Below are 14,389 nucleotides of genomic sequence, written 5' to 3'. Positions count from 1 at the left end.
GCCACAGATCTGTGGTGTTGTTGATAGCTGAATGACAGGTAAACACAGGGGTTAGAGTGTAACAGTTATCATTGATCGAAAACCTTGCAAGATACATTCATTGTCATCATTCAAAACATAACAATGATCACTATCAAAAGAAACAGTAAACCCTTGATCACAAATTTGACTGATGCTAAGTAAATTAGCCCTCAGTCCTTCAACTAACATCACATTTTTCAGTCTAGGTAACCCTTCAAAATTTAGAGTTCCCATACCAACAACTTTTCCAGATAGGCCATTACCAAAAGTGACTTCTCCACATTGCATAGGCCGAATGTTAGTCAAAAAGTCCTTGTCACCTGTCATATGTCTAGAGCAACCACTGTCAAAATACCACATTTGAGATGCAGCAGTTTTATCAGAAAAACCAGCTAGACAAATCTTTTTCACCCATATTTGTTTCAAACCTTTATGTTTCTTTTGAGATTTTTCCAAATTATCAAAATAATTTGTTTTAAATAGATTTTTCAACGTGAAATATTTAGGTCTGATATGTCCTTTTCTACCACAAAAATGACAAGTGGGAACAAATCTTTTTACCTGAGATCTTACTCTTTTCGAAAATCCTGGAGATTTTGCAGCATCAGAAATCGCTTCTTTGCCGCGACAGCCGTGAAACCGTTACGCGAGACTTTGTAGCCTCAGAGTGGTTCGTTGGAACACTGGATTTTTCAAACTTCGTGACTCCAGAACTCTCCATTCCATTTGAACCAAGACCTGCGAAACCTCTTTGACCTGCATTCTGAGCTTGTTCAAAAATAGAAGATCCAGGGTTAAGCATTTGAACATTTTTCTTAAAATTTTCAAGTTCCTTCTTTAAGAGAGTAATTTTTTCATCTTTATCACAAACACTTGTCTCATACTCTTTTATTTTCAATTCACACATTTCAATTTGATGAGACAATTTTTTATTCAATTTATTCAACTCTCTATTTTCAGAAGCAACCTGAATCCATTTTTCATACATGACTTTGTATGATTCAGCAAGAGACTCTTCACAGATTTCAGACTCATCTGAATCTGATTCCTCTTGTTCGGTGGTATTATTCAGACATACCGATTTAGCTTTCACTTGTGAACCACACAACACATTAGTCATAATAGAGTTAGGGCAACATTTTCAGCATTATCTTCATCACTTTCGGTTTCATCATCACTCCAAGTGACATTTAAACTTTTCTTATTCTTTTTCAAAGTGTTTGCACACTGAGCTTGAATATGCCCAAAACCTTCACATTCCCTGCACTGAATTCCTTTTTCATTAGAGACAGATGGTTTAATAAAAGTATTACCTTTTGAACCTTTCGAAATATTCTTTTTATTTCCCATCTTTTTCATATATTTCTGAAAATTCTTAGTTAATAAAGAAATCTCATCATCACATTCACTATCAGAATTTTCAATATCAGCAGCTTTCAAAGCAATACTTTTACCTTTATCAGCAATGGATTTGGGTTTGTCCTTTTGTTTAATCTGTTGATTTAATTCAAAAGTACGTAAGGAACCCATCAATTCTTCCACCTTCATAGTGCTAAAATCTTTAGCTTCCTCCATTGCCAAAAGTTTAGTATCAAACCTTTCTGGAAGTACTCTAACAATTTTTCTCACAAGAACAGAATCATAAAGCTTTTCTCCAAGAGCAAAATATTCATTAGCAATGTCAGATAATTTTTCATAAAATTCAGTTAAAGTTTCATTATCAGACATTCTAAGCTCATCAAATTTAGTTTGAAGCATGATAAATCTAGATCTTTTCACATCAGAAGTTCCTTCAAACTGAGTTTGAAGAATCTCCCAAGCTTCCTTAGCAGTAACACAAGATGATATAAGTTTAATGTAACCCTCACCTACACCATTAAAGATAGCATGCAAGACTTTGCTATTGTAGGCAAAAAGTTTATCATCTTCAATAGACCATTCCAGTTCAGATTTTATAGTAGTATTACCTGAAGAATCTGTCTCAACTGGAAGAGACCAACCTGAAAGAACCATTCTCCAAGCTTTCTCATCTTGAGATTTGATGAAGGCTCTCATTCTAACTTTCCAATAAGGATAGTTAGAGTCATTAAGCAATAGTGGTCTAGATATAGAACTTCCTTCTGCAAAAAATGACATTTTAACACAAAAACGTTATAGGACCACACTAAGAGTTTAGTGTCCCGCTCTGATACCAATTGAAAAACCGTGTTTTTGCAAATGTCAGTTGTATATAAGAAAATATAAAAACTGTACGCGTTTGCAGCAGCAGAAAGTAATTCTACTACAGCAAAACTGAACAGGCAGAATATAAAATATTTACAAAAAAATAAATAACTTGACACAAGAGATTTATACGTGGTATCAGTGTTCTCCCGAACACTCCTAGTCCACGGGGCCACGCCCAGAGAATGAAATCAATTAATAAAGTATTAAAATTACAAAGACAATTGACTTAAACAAGTTTAGACTCCCTCTAAAGTATTGCCGCAATCCTTTGTAATCCACTTTATGAATCTGACTTCTTGAAACACCTTCAAGCCCGAACTCCCTTCGTCTTTGAAGTGTGAGTGCTTACTTCCTCCCGAAGTAAGGCTTCAACGAGTCTTCTCCCGAAGACCAAGTGCTTACTTCCTCCCGAAGTAAGGCTTTATCAAGTCTTCTCCCGAAGACCAATCTCTTGTTCAGTCAAGTAGTTCTTCACAACCTCTAGGATAGAGTAAGAACAGAAATAGAACAACTAGAACCTAGATGAACAACTAGGCTCTCACAAAACAAAGAAAGACTCTCTTCTCTCAAAAGATAAATGTAGAAAATGAATAATGGAAGAGGTAATTCGAATGGTTGCTCTCTAGGCTCTATTTATAGAACATAGAAACCAAAGAGGCAACCACAAGTTTGAATTAGCAGCTGTACAAAAACTTTCCTAAGAAAACACGATCTGCTACATCAGATTCGGATGCTGACACAGCAGATCTGACCAGAAACGGGAAACTTACTAAAATCGGGTCCGATCCTCTATCAATGCTAGATTCCTGCCAAAAACAGATTAGATATTCTGATTGTATCAAGATACAATCGAAATTAATAAGGAAAAGGCAATAATCAAAGTTTCTCTAAAAAAGACAACTTTCCAAAAGAAAATTCCTTTTCTTTTGAGAAGTTTTCAACAAAGGAAAGTTCAGCTGAAAGTGCAACTTTCCTAGCAAGGAAAAGAGCAACTAAAAACCGAATTTATAAGGTAAGAATTCGGGTATGAATGGACAACAATCTTACCATAAAAGGAAAAATTATTTTGTCAACTAACTTGCCAAAAAAGGACTTTATAATCTCCCCCTTTGGCCCTTTAGATGAACAAAATAATTTTTAACAAAAAGTACCTGCAAGTATACGCAATCAAGTAGTAAAACTCACACAGGTGAAGTCGATCCCACAGGGAATTGGATTAAATACCACTAAACTATACTTATAATTCTATTTGGCAAATCGAAAACAATTATGATTTAAGAAAAGTAAAGTAATTCAGAAAACGTAAAATGCAGTTAAAGTTTAAGCAAGATGAGATGATAGGGAGGAGAATCCTGTTGTTGTTTACCCAAATCATTAATGCTTAATTACTATCCTATTCTTGAAGTGAATGACAGATTATGAAATAACCTAGCTCTTTTCAGATCTTCTAGATTCTAAATCACATGTTATCTAATTAATTCCTTAATTAAACTAACATGAAATCAGCATTAAGTAATAATCTACTCGTCACATAAGTCATGTAAATACTCTCGTTTCACATAGAACATCGATTATCCCAATTTTAGTATTCTCAATTCTCACTTTTCAGATTTCGAATTGAGATCATAAAGCATACACAAGGTGATCAATCTTAAACATGGAATTAAGCACAAATAAAGATAATTTCACAAACAAGAATGAAGGAATGGCAATTAAACATTAACTAGGAAAAACATTAAACAACAATCATCATCCTCCCTAAATGGGAAATTTTGTTCAGAAACAAATCCATAACCATTCCTAAAGCAATATTCGACATAAATAAATTAAAGAGGAATAAAGAAAAGAACTGTTGGTGGATGAATTTTGGATCGTCACTTGAATCTCTGTGCTCTTCCTGCCGCTCTCTGCTGTGTTTTAGGGTTCCAAATCGCTTCCCCTGACTTCCAATCGCAGTTTTCTATTTATAACAAAAATTTAGGGTTCGATGGACGAAATTGCCCCTGGTCCGTACGGGATCTCGCCGCGGCCAAGCTTCCTCTCGCCGCGGCGAGATAATTGCAAATTTAGGCTCTCTCTGTATCTCTTAAATGGCCGCGGCGAGACTCCCCCTCGCCGCGGCGACTGTAGCATCCCAGAGTTCCAATTTATTTCGTGATCTAGCCGCGGCCAAGCTGTGTCTAGCCGCGGCCAGATATACACAATTCCTCAAAAATTGTGTTTTCCTCGGCTCAGCTCGTCTTTTATTGAATTTCTACACCCGAGACCTCTTTTATTCCAAAGAACCTGAAAACATAGAAAACAAGCGTAATTCCGTCCCAACACAGCGAAAAACGCACATAAATTAGATCCAAAACATAGGCTAAAAATAGCCTAACACAACTACCAACATTGGCGGGGTTCTGAAAACTGTAAACTTAGGGCCAATACTTCTCGATGGTGTTGTGAACGATGTTGAGACTAGCCTTGGTGCAGGGGTTGGTCGAACAAATTGGATTACTGTTAGCATGGACAACTATGAAGCTGTCCTAGGAATGGAATTCCTGAACCAAGCAAAGGCGATCCTCATTCCTCATTCCAATTCAATGTGCATAACGGACGGTGCACAGCCTGTCATAGTGCCAACTGTGAAGGCTCAGGATATTGAGACAAGGTCTTTATCCGCACTGCAGTTTGGGGGGGATGAACAAAAAAAATGTATCAACTTCCTAGCCATACTGAGTGAGTTTGAGGATGGGCCACTAGCCCCTCTAGTAGTGGAACTCAATGAGGTACAAGCTGTCCTCAACGAGTTTGAGGAGGTAATGCCTGATGCGCTGCCAAAAGGATTACTGCCTCGACGTGGTGTGGACCACGAGATTGAACTGGAGCTTGGCGTGAAGCCACCATTTATGTGTGCTTACCATATGTCACCACTAGAGCTTACTGAGCTTTGAAATCAGTTGAAGGAGATGCTTGATGCTGGTATTATGGAAGCTTCTAAAGCACCCTTTGGTGCATCAGTGTTATTTCAAAAGAAAAAGGATGGTAGTCTAAGGATGTGCATAGACTATCGTGCCTTGAATCAGATCACTATTAAGAACCGATACCCCATTTCGCTCATTACTGACTTATTTGACCATTTGGGACATGCTCATTTTTTCACCAAGCTGGACTTAAGATCGGGGTATCATTGTGTGAAGATGCAGGAGGGAGATGAGCCAAAGACCACGTGTGTGACTCGATATGGCTCTTATCAAATTTTGGTGATGCCTTTTGGCCTCGCCAATGCCCCTACAACTTTCTGCACTTTGATGAATGAAGTATTCCATGCCTTCATTGACGTGTTCGTACTGGTTTATTTGGATGACATAGTGATTTACAGCAACACTTTGGCGGAGCATGTGGAACACTTGAAGCTGGTGTTCACTGCTTTTAGGGAAAATTCTCTCTATATGAGGAGGGAGAAATATACATTTGCTAGAAGAGAAGTGATGTTTTTGGTCACAAAATCAGAGATGGACTTCTTCTGATGATGGAAGTGGAGAAGGTACGTGCTATCCAATACTGGAAAGAACCAACGAACTGAGTTACAATCATTTCTCGGCCTAGTCAACTACTACTAGCGGTTCATCAAGAGCTGCTCTGCAAGAGCAGCACCTCTTTCTGAACTGTTGAAAAAGAATAAACATTGGGATTGGGACGCCTCCTGCTAAAGGGCGTTTGAATACCTGAAGGCAGCGGTTTGCAAAGAACCTGTGATGTTTCTATCTGATTGTTCAAAGCCATTCGAGGTGTAAATAGATGCGTCTGATTTTTCCATAGGTGGGGTACTTATGCAAGATGGCCACCCTGTTGCATTCAAAAGTCGAAAACTGAATGAGAGAGAAAGAAGGTATATTGTTCAGGAGAAGGAGATGACTGCCATCATCCGGTGTCTGAGAGTACGGCGACACTACCTTTTGGGATGTACCTTTGTGGTCATGACTAATAACATAGCAACAAGCTACTTTCAGACTTAGAAGAAGTTGAGTCCGAAGTAGGCCCGGTGGCAAGATTTTCTAGCTGATTTTGACTACAAACTAGAGTACAAGCCTAGGAAAAGGAATGTTGTTGCTGATGCTTTGAGCCAGAGGGCCAACTTGGCAGTCTTGAGCAAGCCACTATGTCCACTAACAGAAAGGATACGGAAGGGATTGGCTAGTGATCCACTAGGCCAGACCCTGGTTACTATGGCTAAGGAGGGAAAGTCAAAGAGATTCTATATGAAGGTGGTTGTTGTATACAAAAGGCAGTTGCCTCTATGTACCAAAGGTGGCTGGTCTAATGAAGGAGATTATCAAGGATTGTCAGGACTCGCTGTGGGCAGGATATCCTAGAATGAAGCGCACCTTGGCACTTATAAAGGTGATGTATTACTGGCCACAACTCAGAGAAGTTGTGGAAGCTTACATTCGCACCTACCTTGTTTGTTAACAAGACAAACCTCTTCAGCAAGCGCTTGTTGGTTTGCTTGTTCCCTTGACCACCCTGAGCTGATCATGGGAGAGTGTCTCCATGGACTTCATTACTGGCTTCCCAAAGTCAAATGGCTGTGTTATTATCGTGGTGGTTGTTGATCAATTCAATAAGTATTCCACTTTCATTGCTGCCCGATAGACTACACAGCAAAAGTGACTGCACAGTTATTCCTTAAGCACATAGTGAAGTTTTGGGTGGTTGTCCTTGAGCATAATCAATGATCGAGATCTGCAGTTTACTGGCCGATTTCGGACGGAGTTGTTAAAACTCCTCGATACTTGTATGAATTTCTCAACCTCATTCCATCCTCAAAGTGATGGACAGACAAAAAAGGTGAATACATTGATTGAGTTATATCTGAGGCACTACGTAAGTGTAAACCAGAAAGATTGGGCAAAGCTGTTTGACATTGCCCAATTTTCCTACAATCTTTAGAGAAGTGAGTCTACAAATAAGAGTCCATTCAAGCTGATCATGGGGTTCTAGCCCCAAACACCTCATGCTTCAGCAACAAAGTATGAAGGGCAGAGCCTTGCTGCATTCAAGTTTGCCAAGAACTGGAGTGAGCAAGCTGAGTTGGCGAGGGCTCAACTAATGAGAGCTCAAAAATGGATGAAACAATGGGCTGACAAGAAAAGAAAATTTCTTGAGTTTCGAAAAGGTGACTTAGTACTAGTAAAGATGATGTCGTAACAGTTCAAAACATTGCGAAAGTTTCACAAGGCGCTGGTGCGCAAGTACAAAGGGCCTTGTCTAGTTCTTAAAAGGATAGGCGAAGTAGCATATAAGCTTCAGCTGCCACAACAGTTGAAGATCCACCCTGTATTCATGTAAGTATGATGAGGCCATACCACAATGACGAGGAAGACCCTTTCAGGGGAGTGTCAAAGTGCGCTCTGACTGTAGTGGTGACTTCCTATGACAAGGAAGTCAAATGCATTCTGTCTTTACGGGAAGTCAAAAAGAAGAGAATCCCTCAATACACCGAAAACTTGGTGAAGTGTAAAAAATTGCTTGATGCTGAGGCAAGTTAGGAATTGGAGTCCCTACTATGACAATTTAAAGATCACATCCTTCAGTTCAAGGATGGTGATGCGACGGGGGCGTCGCAAGCTTGAGTGGGGGAGGGTGCTACGTCTCGAGTATTTTCAGGACAAGTAGTTGGGTGCAAGCTGCATGAGCTGCTTGGAAATTATTTCTCGGGATGTTGTACCTGCTTGTAGCACGCTGATTGCAAGCGATCCAATAAGGAGAGAAAGTGTCGGGGTACAAGTGGTATGAATATTGAGCAAGGTAGTGTGCAGATGGGTTTTGGTCATGGTGATATCACCCCAAATGAGCAAACCACAAATTGATGGAACACGCCCAAGTAGGCTGCATTACTTTCCTTAAGGAAACTCTCCTAAATGTATATGATTTAATTAATTTTAATGCTTTATGCTTTTTGGATATTTGTTGGCTACCTTTAAACAAAAGCAATTTCCTTTATAAATGTTAGTTGGTTTTTTTTTTTTTTTGGTTGTAAAGATCCCTTTTTTGATGGAGAGAGCTTTTCTTTGGTTATCCCTCTAGTGTTCATTATTTTTTTTGTATGATTGATTGTTGTTGCTTTCAAGTTGTTGGCCAAACCTCACAAGCAGACCTGTGAGGCGCCACATTCCCTTACGGCGGATCGTTACCCAAATCTATGCTTCTAATCACACATATATAAGCTGCCTTGATAGAGAAACAACAATTTTTTGCATACTTCCACACAATACAACCTTGTCTTCCTAGTAGGAAGGCGTGATGCGACTACCAATTACATTCTATTAAAATAAAATAGTTATTCTACTAAAATAGTGTAAAAATCATTTTTTTTTTAGTAAAAGTCATTTCATATGACATTTCAATACTTTAAACACAATCAAACAAAATACATAGAGTAACCATGAATTCAATTCCATTACTCCCAATAAGCACACCTTACATGTTATTTTAGATAATCTGAAGTATATTATAGTAACTTGACGGGTCATTTTGCTTTTAATAGTTCCAATTCAAAATACTAAGGTACCAAACTATGTCATTCAAATTTTTCTAATTTTGGCTATCAAACAAGGTATTGAAAACCAGTTATAGTTTCTTAATTTTTCCTTTGTAGCACCAAATGATGTAAATGGTTTTATATACTTTGTCAGTAGTTAAATATTACTGTGTTTGTTACTGCATTCCAGTTAGTATTGTCTCTATGTATTGCAATCTGGATTTAAGAAAGTTGAGCTATAATAAGATAAAAGAACTCTTACTCTCTAACGTTGATATCTCTTATTCGAGCTGGCTACAATCTCCTATTTTTCACCTTTCAAGAGGGTGAAGCTCTCCACAAGAGTAAACTCTTCAATATTTATAGACATTACTTACACTTAACTAATGCCAACATTTCTTAGAAAAAAAAAAACCTAATGCTAACTTGGACTAATGAAAACAAGACAACTCAGCCTAACAATTAAAACAATTGCCAGCTGGACAAAGGACTAATCAATAAAGGAAATACAAATAAAAGAATAACAACAGTAACTAATACTCCAATACTGCTCTAATTATCTTTTAGCTGTCTCCTTATATACTTGGTATATTGGAGGCTTATCATAAGCATAACCTGTGTTTGAATCAGTCTTTGAAATTTTTTTAGTGAAAAAGGTAATTTCTCTAAACTTAAAATTTTATTCTCATTCTCATTATGGATGGAAGAAATTCCGTCAATGTATTTTTCCATTTTACTTGTACTTGACGATTCCTATCAATAAAATAAAGGTGTGGAATTTTGTTAAGGAAGCAGGAAAATATATAAACATTGTACTCCCATAGAGAGAAACGTCTTTATCTAGTTTTGGTCTCGAAATTTCATCAGAATAAAATGTCACTCATCACCATCCCCAGACTCTAATTCCATGGCTTCTAAACTTTCCGCCAGCATTCGTTGTCTGTTTTGCAACTGCCTTTCAGCAGCAACCAAGTACAAGCCTATATACATTAATAATCAACCATCACTATCAGCCAGTCAAGTTTGTGAAGGCAAGAAAAATAAAAAGCAAAGAGTGTATAGACTATAAGAATGTGATCATGAGATAGTATCAATAAGAAATAAAAGAAAAGTATTGTAAATTTGAAATGCATAGTATAAAAAAAATAAATGAAATTGTACGTACTAAATGCACTTCCAATCGCACATGCCCAGAGAACCCTCATGGACCATTTGTCTCCTATTACTCCTCTTCCTCCCATTTTTGTGTGCTGAACACAAAAACAATGTGATTAAATGGTGGAAGCCCACACAATTTCTTCAGTAGCAATATTTAGCAAATCAGTTCCTAATTAGATGTAGATGAGCCTTCTCAGGCAATACAGTGGGCTCTAGAGTCTAGAGTCCAGATCCACCATTTTCCCTTTCCCCTTCTTGGGTTATACATTGGTTGGTTGAGAATAATGAAAACATTTGAATAAAATTTAGAATAAAAAGGATTTTCTCTCCTAGATTATTACAATTTCAAATCATGCTCCTAAACTTTTCTGTTTGTTAAACATTCCCCCGAATTATCCACGTTATTGAGTTTTGGACAATCCCGTAGTTTTTGTCCTACGTGGCAAACAGAAAACTGGTTTGGCACTGTGGGGGTTGATATGTGGCAAACTTAAATTGAATTAATGATTACTTAAACTAGTTTAATTAAATAAATAAGCATACTAGCTTATTAAATAAAAGAAAATTTGAAAAACTATACTTTAAAAACCTTAATATTTTATTCTTAAACCAATACATTTCAAACTAAAAAATATATGACACTTTTATCAAAAACCCAAAAATAACCCTCACATAACAACACCCCAACTCTCTCTCTTCCTCTATCTCTCTCTTCCACTCAAACTCTCTCTCGGTCCCTCTTTCCTTCGCCCGATCCCAGCCGCCTCACACAAGCCCAGTCGACTCCAACTTCGCCCGAACCCCAGCCACCTCACACAACCACGAACCGAACCGAACCCCCCACCACCCCGCCCACCACGAGTCGAGCCCCACCTCCGATCGACACCAGTCCGACGGAGACCCACAGCCGCACCATCTCGACCCTGCACCATCTCGACCGAACCGAACCATCCACGAACCGAACCCACGCCCATCTCGACCGAACTCACCTCGCCCGTCGGACTGGTTGCAGTTTGGGGAAGATGGGGGTCCGATGCTTGCGAGTTGGGAAAAAAAAATTGAGTTGGGCCCGACGGGTCTGATGGGGACCGATGGGGGTCCGATGGGGGGGTCCGACGGGGCCGATGGGGGTCCGATGCTTGCAAGCTGCGGGGTCCGACGGGTCCGATGGGGGGTCCAACGGGTCCGATGGGGGGTCCAACGGGTCCGATGGGGGGTCCGATGCATGTGCGGGTTGGGAAAAAATGGGGTTGAGTTATGAGAGGGGTATTTTTGGGTTTTAGATAAAAGTGTCATATATTTTTTAGTTTGAAATGTATTGGTTTAAGAATAAAATATTAAGGTTTTTAAAGTATAGTTTTTCAAATTTCTCTTAAATAAATAAGCACATGATTAAAAGAGCATATGTGCATACCTATTTCAATTTAAATAGTGACAAGCTAATTAGAAATTGAATTACAATAATTGTTGGAATCTACTATTATCTTTCTTGTACATTGAATTTAAGCTTCCTAATTTGTGCACTACATGATAATATATGGTGCATTGCATTAGAAGAAATACAGTGTTGAAAAGACAAAAACTAAAACTTATACTATATAACTTTAGGGAGAAGCTTACATGTTTCCTCTTAACCTTTGTTGCACAGGCTTCTTCAAAGTACGCACGGACAGAGAAAAGCTACTTAGCTTTTGAGTTAATGCTTGTGTTCTCAATGCTTTCAATGATCGTCTTTCTTCGGCTGATGAAGCTCACTGCAATGAACACAAACATATCAATATAAGCATTAGAAGCTTTCTATGAGCATAAACAGTGTGCCCACAAGCATATATTCCTTTCATACTATTTTAAAACTAAACGGAGAAATTCTAAAAAGCTAAACCATATATATAATATATTATGAGTCCGTCCAAGCCATTTTTGGACACTACACAACGAGTCGTGTCACGTGGAACATGAGCCAAGAAATTCTATTATGATATATATTACAATTTATTTTATTTATAATAAACCAAAAAAAAAAGTAAACAAAAATTAAGGAGAAATGTTATTTAATCTTGGCAGCTCTTAGAAGCTCTTTAGGGGTGAGATGAATTGAATGTGCGCACTGTTGTCAATGGTGAACTCACGTTTTTAACTTTGTTATAGAAAGCGTAGTAAAATTTCCCAAGTAAGGAACTCGGTCAAGGAAATCACTGGCCTGTATATGCATATCTATCTCTCTCTATATATATATGTGTGTGTTTGATAGGAATATTAAAGAAATCCAATTATGACGAATAATCAGAGAGAGAAAGACAATAACTATAGGGAAGAAAAAAAAATCAAGGTTTGTAATATAGCAAGTACTGGCCTTCCCCAATGCCAAATGGTCTCTACTCTTTAGTTTTGACAGAGAGGATGAAAGAATTTTCTCTGCTTCAGAAGCTGCTTGTGGATTCGGTTGAATGCCAGGTGCAGACCCAAGAACAGTGAACAGAACAAATTTTGCTGAAGCTGAAGCATCATTGAGAAAAGATTAAGCCTCCAACACAGTACAAAGGTAACAATATGTAACAGTTTTCAAGTACATCACTACGAAATGTTGAATCGAATACAAATCAACAAAAACAGAAAACTTCAATTAAAGAAAAGATTAAGCCTCCAACACAGTACAAAGGTAACAATATGTAACAGTTTTCAAGTACATCACTACGAAATGTTGAATCGAATACAAATCAACAAAAACAGAAAACTTCAATTAAAGAAAAGATTAAGCCTCCAACACAGTACAAAGGTAACAATATGTAACAGTTTTCAAGTATATCAGTATGTAATGTTGAATCGAATATAAATCAACAAAAACAGAAAACTTCAATTAAAGAAAAAGGCAAAAACACCACTTGACAATTAGAAAAATCAAATAAAGATGAGTAGGAAGCACCTGCACCAGGACGTAATTTCGAGTGATGCCAATCCAATACTGAATTAATTTTAGCTCTCCTAAAAAGATCAGCAGGATACCTGAAGTAATGAACATGGAACTTGGAAGCATCAGAAATGGGCTGAATATTATAAACATTAATAGGGGAAAAAATGTCACTTATAAAATTTTAGAAAAGATATGTCATTAAGAATCAGAGATACAGAACCTAAGAACTCAACAGTGAAATAAAAGCAAAACACAGAACTAAAATTGTTGTAGTAACCATGTCTCTAATCAGTCATTATATAAACTTACTTTTTTCTTGGAAGTGCTATATTATTTATACTAAATACCAAATTCGTACTAATAAGCTTCTTACCAATTCCAATTTGTATCATTATATATCAGCTTAAAGAAAAGATGTTGTAAATGAACAATGGTGGCTATAATGTTCATTGAGCTTATATCAAACCAGTCGTACCTACATTAACCCATACAGAAATTGAGTATAATAACCCATATTTCAAACACATGATAAAATAGATTATCCATTTCTTAATATTTGTAAAACAAGTTGAACTCTTGAAAATAATGCCACCAATTATCACCACGATCTAACTGAATTCCGTATATTTCAAAAGAGAAAACAGTTAAGAACATCAAATCAAAATTACCAAAAAAAAAAAAAACTATATAAAAAGTATGAAATCCATGAAACCATGATTATTCTAGTATATAAAATCGGGTCACCATTTCAATTGATTTCGTATAAATGAACAACGAAGCAGCCCATTATCTACAGAAAACCAAGAGAACCTAAACCTAAATGACAGCACCGGCCTTGGACCCCAACCCCAGATACCCCCTTCCTCACAGCCCAGAACCTCAACCATGAACACACCCCCCCCCCCCCCCACCACCCACCGACCTCAGACCCGCACCACGATCCCCAGCATCACAGCTGTGACTCCAGACCTTCAGAAGAGAGAGAGAGAGAGAGAGAGAGAGAGAGAGAGAGACCTCTTAAGAAATGTAGAGGATGCCTGGTAGAGACCTCCGCCGACGCCGTGAGTGAGAACCTAAATTTTTATTGAGTTAAATTTGTTGTTATGTTTCTAGCAAAGAGAAAAAAAGAAAAAAAGAGAAAAAGAAATATTGCAATTCTCTTTCTATTTAAAAAAAATTATTTTGTTTTAAAAAAATAAAAGAAAAATATTAAGCATGTTTTATTAATTATATTTGGGATAACTGCGGTAAAAGTCCTCAAAAACTTAGAATTGATGCAGATTAATCACCAACCTCAAAATTAGTCGTAATAATCCCTAAGTTCACATTTTTTGTAAGTCGTGGTCCCTAACTTAACTGATCCGTTAAACACAAATAAAATGCCACGTGTCAGTTTTTAATTGGTTTAAATAATAATTTAATTAAAAAAATTTAAAATAAAAACTAAAAAAATATTTTTTTTTGAATCACTAAAAAAAATATTTTAAAATTATAAAAATATTTTTTTTTAACTTCGTCTTCTTCACGCCTCCCAGCCCAACCATAAC

General features: G+C 37.3%; 1 protein-coding gene across 6 annotated transcripts; it reads right to left on the bottom strand.

Annotated features, from left to right (window-relative positions):
* Nucleotides 1–9,433: 9,433 nt before the first annotated feature.
* On the bottom strand, nucleotides 9,434–14,094 carry LOC115721162 (glutathione S-transferase T1). Of its 6 annotated transcripts, none has more exons than XM_061110799.1 (6): nucleotides 13,857–14,094; nucleotides 12,855–12,934; nucleotides 12,285–12,427; nucleotides 11,552–11,685; nucleotides 9,939–10,023; nucleotides 9,434–9,753 (listed from the first exon to the last, which is right to left on the bottom strand). In XM_061110799.1, the coding sequence occupies exons 5-6, from the start codon at nucleotides 10,012–10,014 to the stop codon at nucleotides 9,650–9,652; spliced, it is 180 nt and encodes a 59-aa protein (XP_060966782.1). In that variant the 5' UTR covers nucleotides 10,015–10,023; nucleotides 11,552–11,685; nucleotides 12,285–12,427; nucleotides 12,855–12,934; nucleotides 13,857–14,094; the 3' UTR covers nucleotides 9,434–9,649. The 6 variants fall into 6 exon arrangements, with proteins under 6 accessions (XP_060966782.1, XP_030506270.2, XP_030506272.1 ...); XM_030650410.2 differs by lacking the exon at nucleotides 13,857–14,094 and adding an exon at nucleotides 13,587–13,709; XM_030650412.2 differs by lacking the exon at nucleotides 12,285–12,427 and having other exon boundaries at nucleotides 13,857–14,006.
* Nucleotides 14,095–14,389: the final 295 nt, after the last annotated feature.

Source organism: Cannabis sativa, chromosome 2 (assembly GCF_029168945.1).
Source record: "Cannabis sativa cultivar Pink pepper isolate KNU-18-1 chromosome 2, ASM2916894v1, whole genome shotgun sequence".
NCBI lineage: Eukaryota > Viridiplantae > Streptophyta > Magnoliopsida > Rosales > Cannabaceae > Cannabis > Cannabis sativa.
The sequence above is the reverse complement of the archived record's forward strand: the minus strand, read 5'-3'. Positions and strand labels throughout refer to the sequence as shown.

Excerpts from the sequence above, each read along its gene's own strand:
- LOC115721162 (XM_030650411.2), bottom strand. The coding sequence starts at position 13,292 with ATGAACATTATAGCCACCATTGTTCATTTACAACATCTTTTCTTTAAG. Across the intron at positions 12,935-13,215 it reads AATGATACAAATTGGAATTG|GTATCCTGCTGATCTTTTTA; the intron begins GTAAGAAGCTTA and ends TCATTACTTCAG. Across the intron at positions 12,428-12,854 it reads GAAATTACGTCCTGGTGCAG|CTTCAGCAAAATTTGTTCTG; the intron begins GTGCTTCCTACT and ends ATGATGCTTCAG.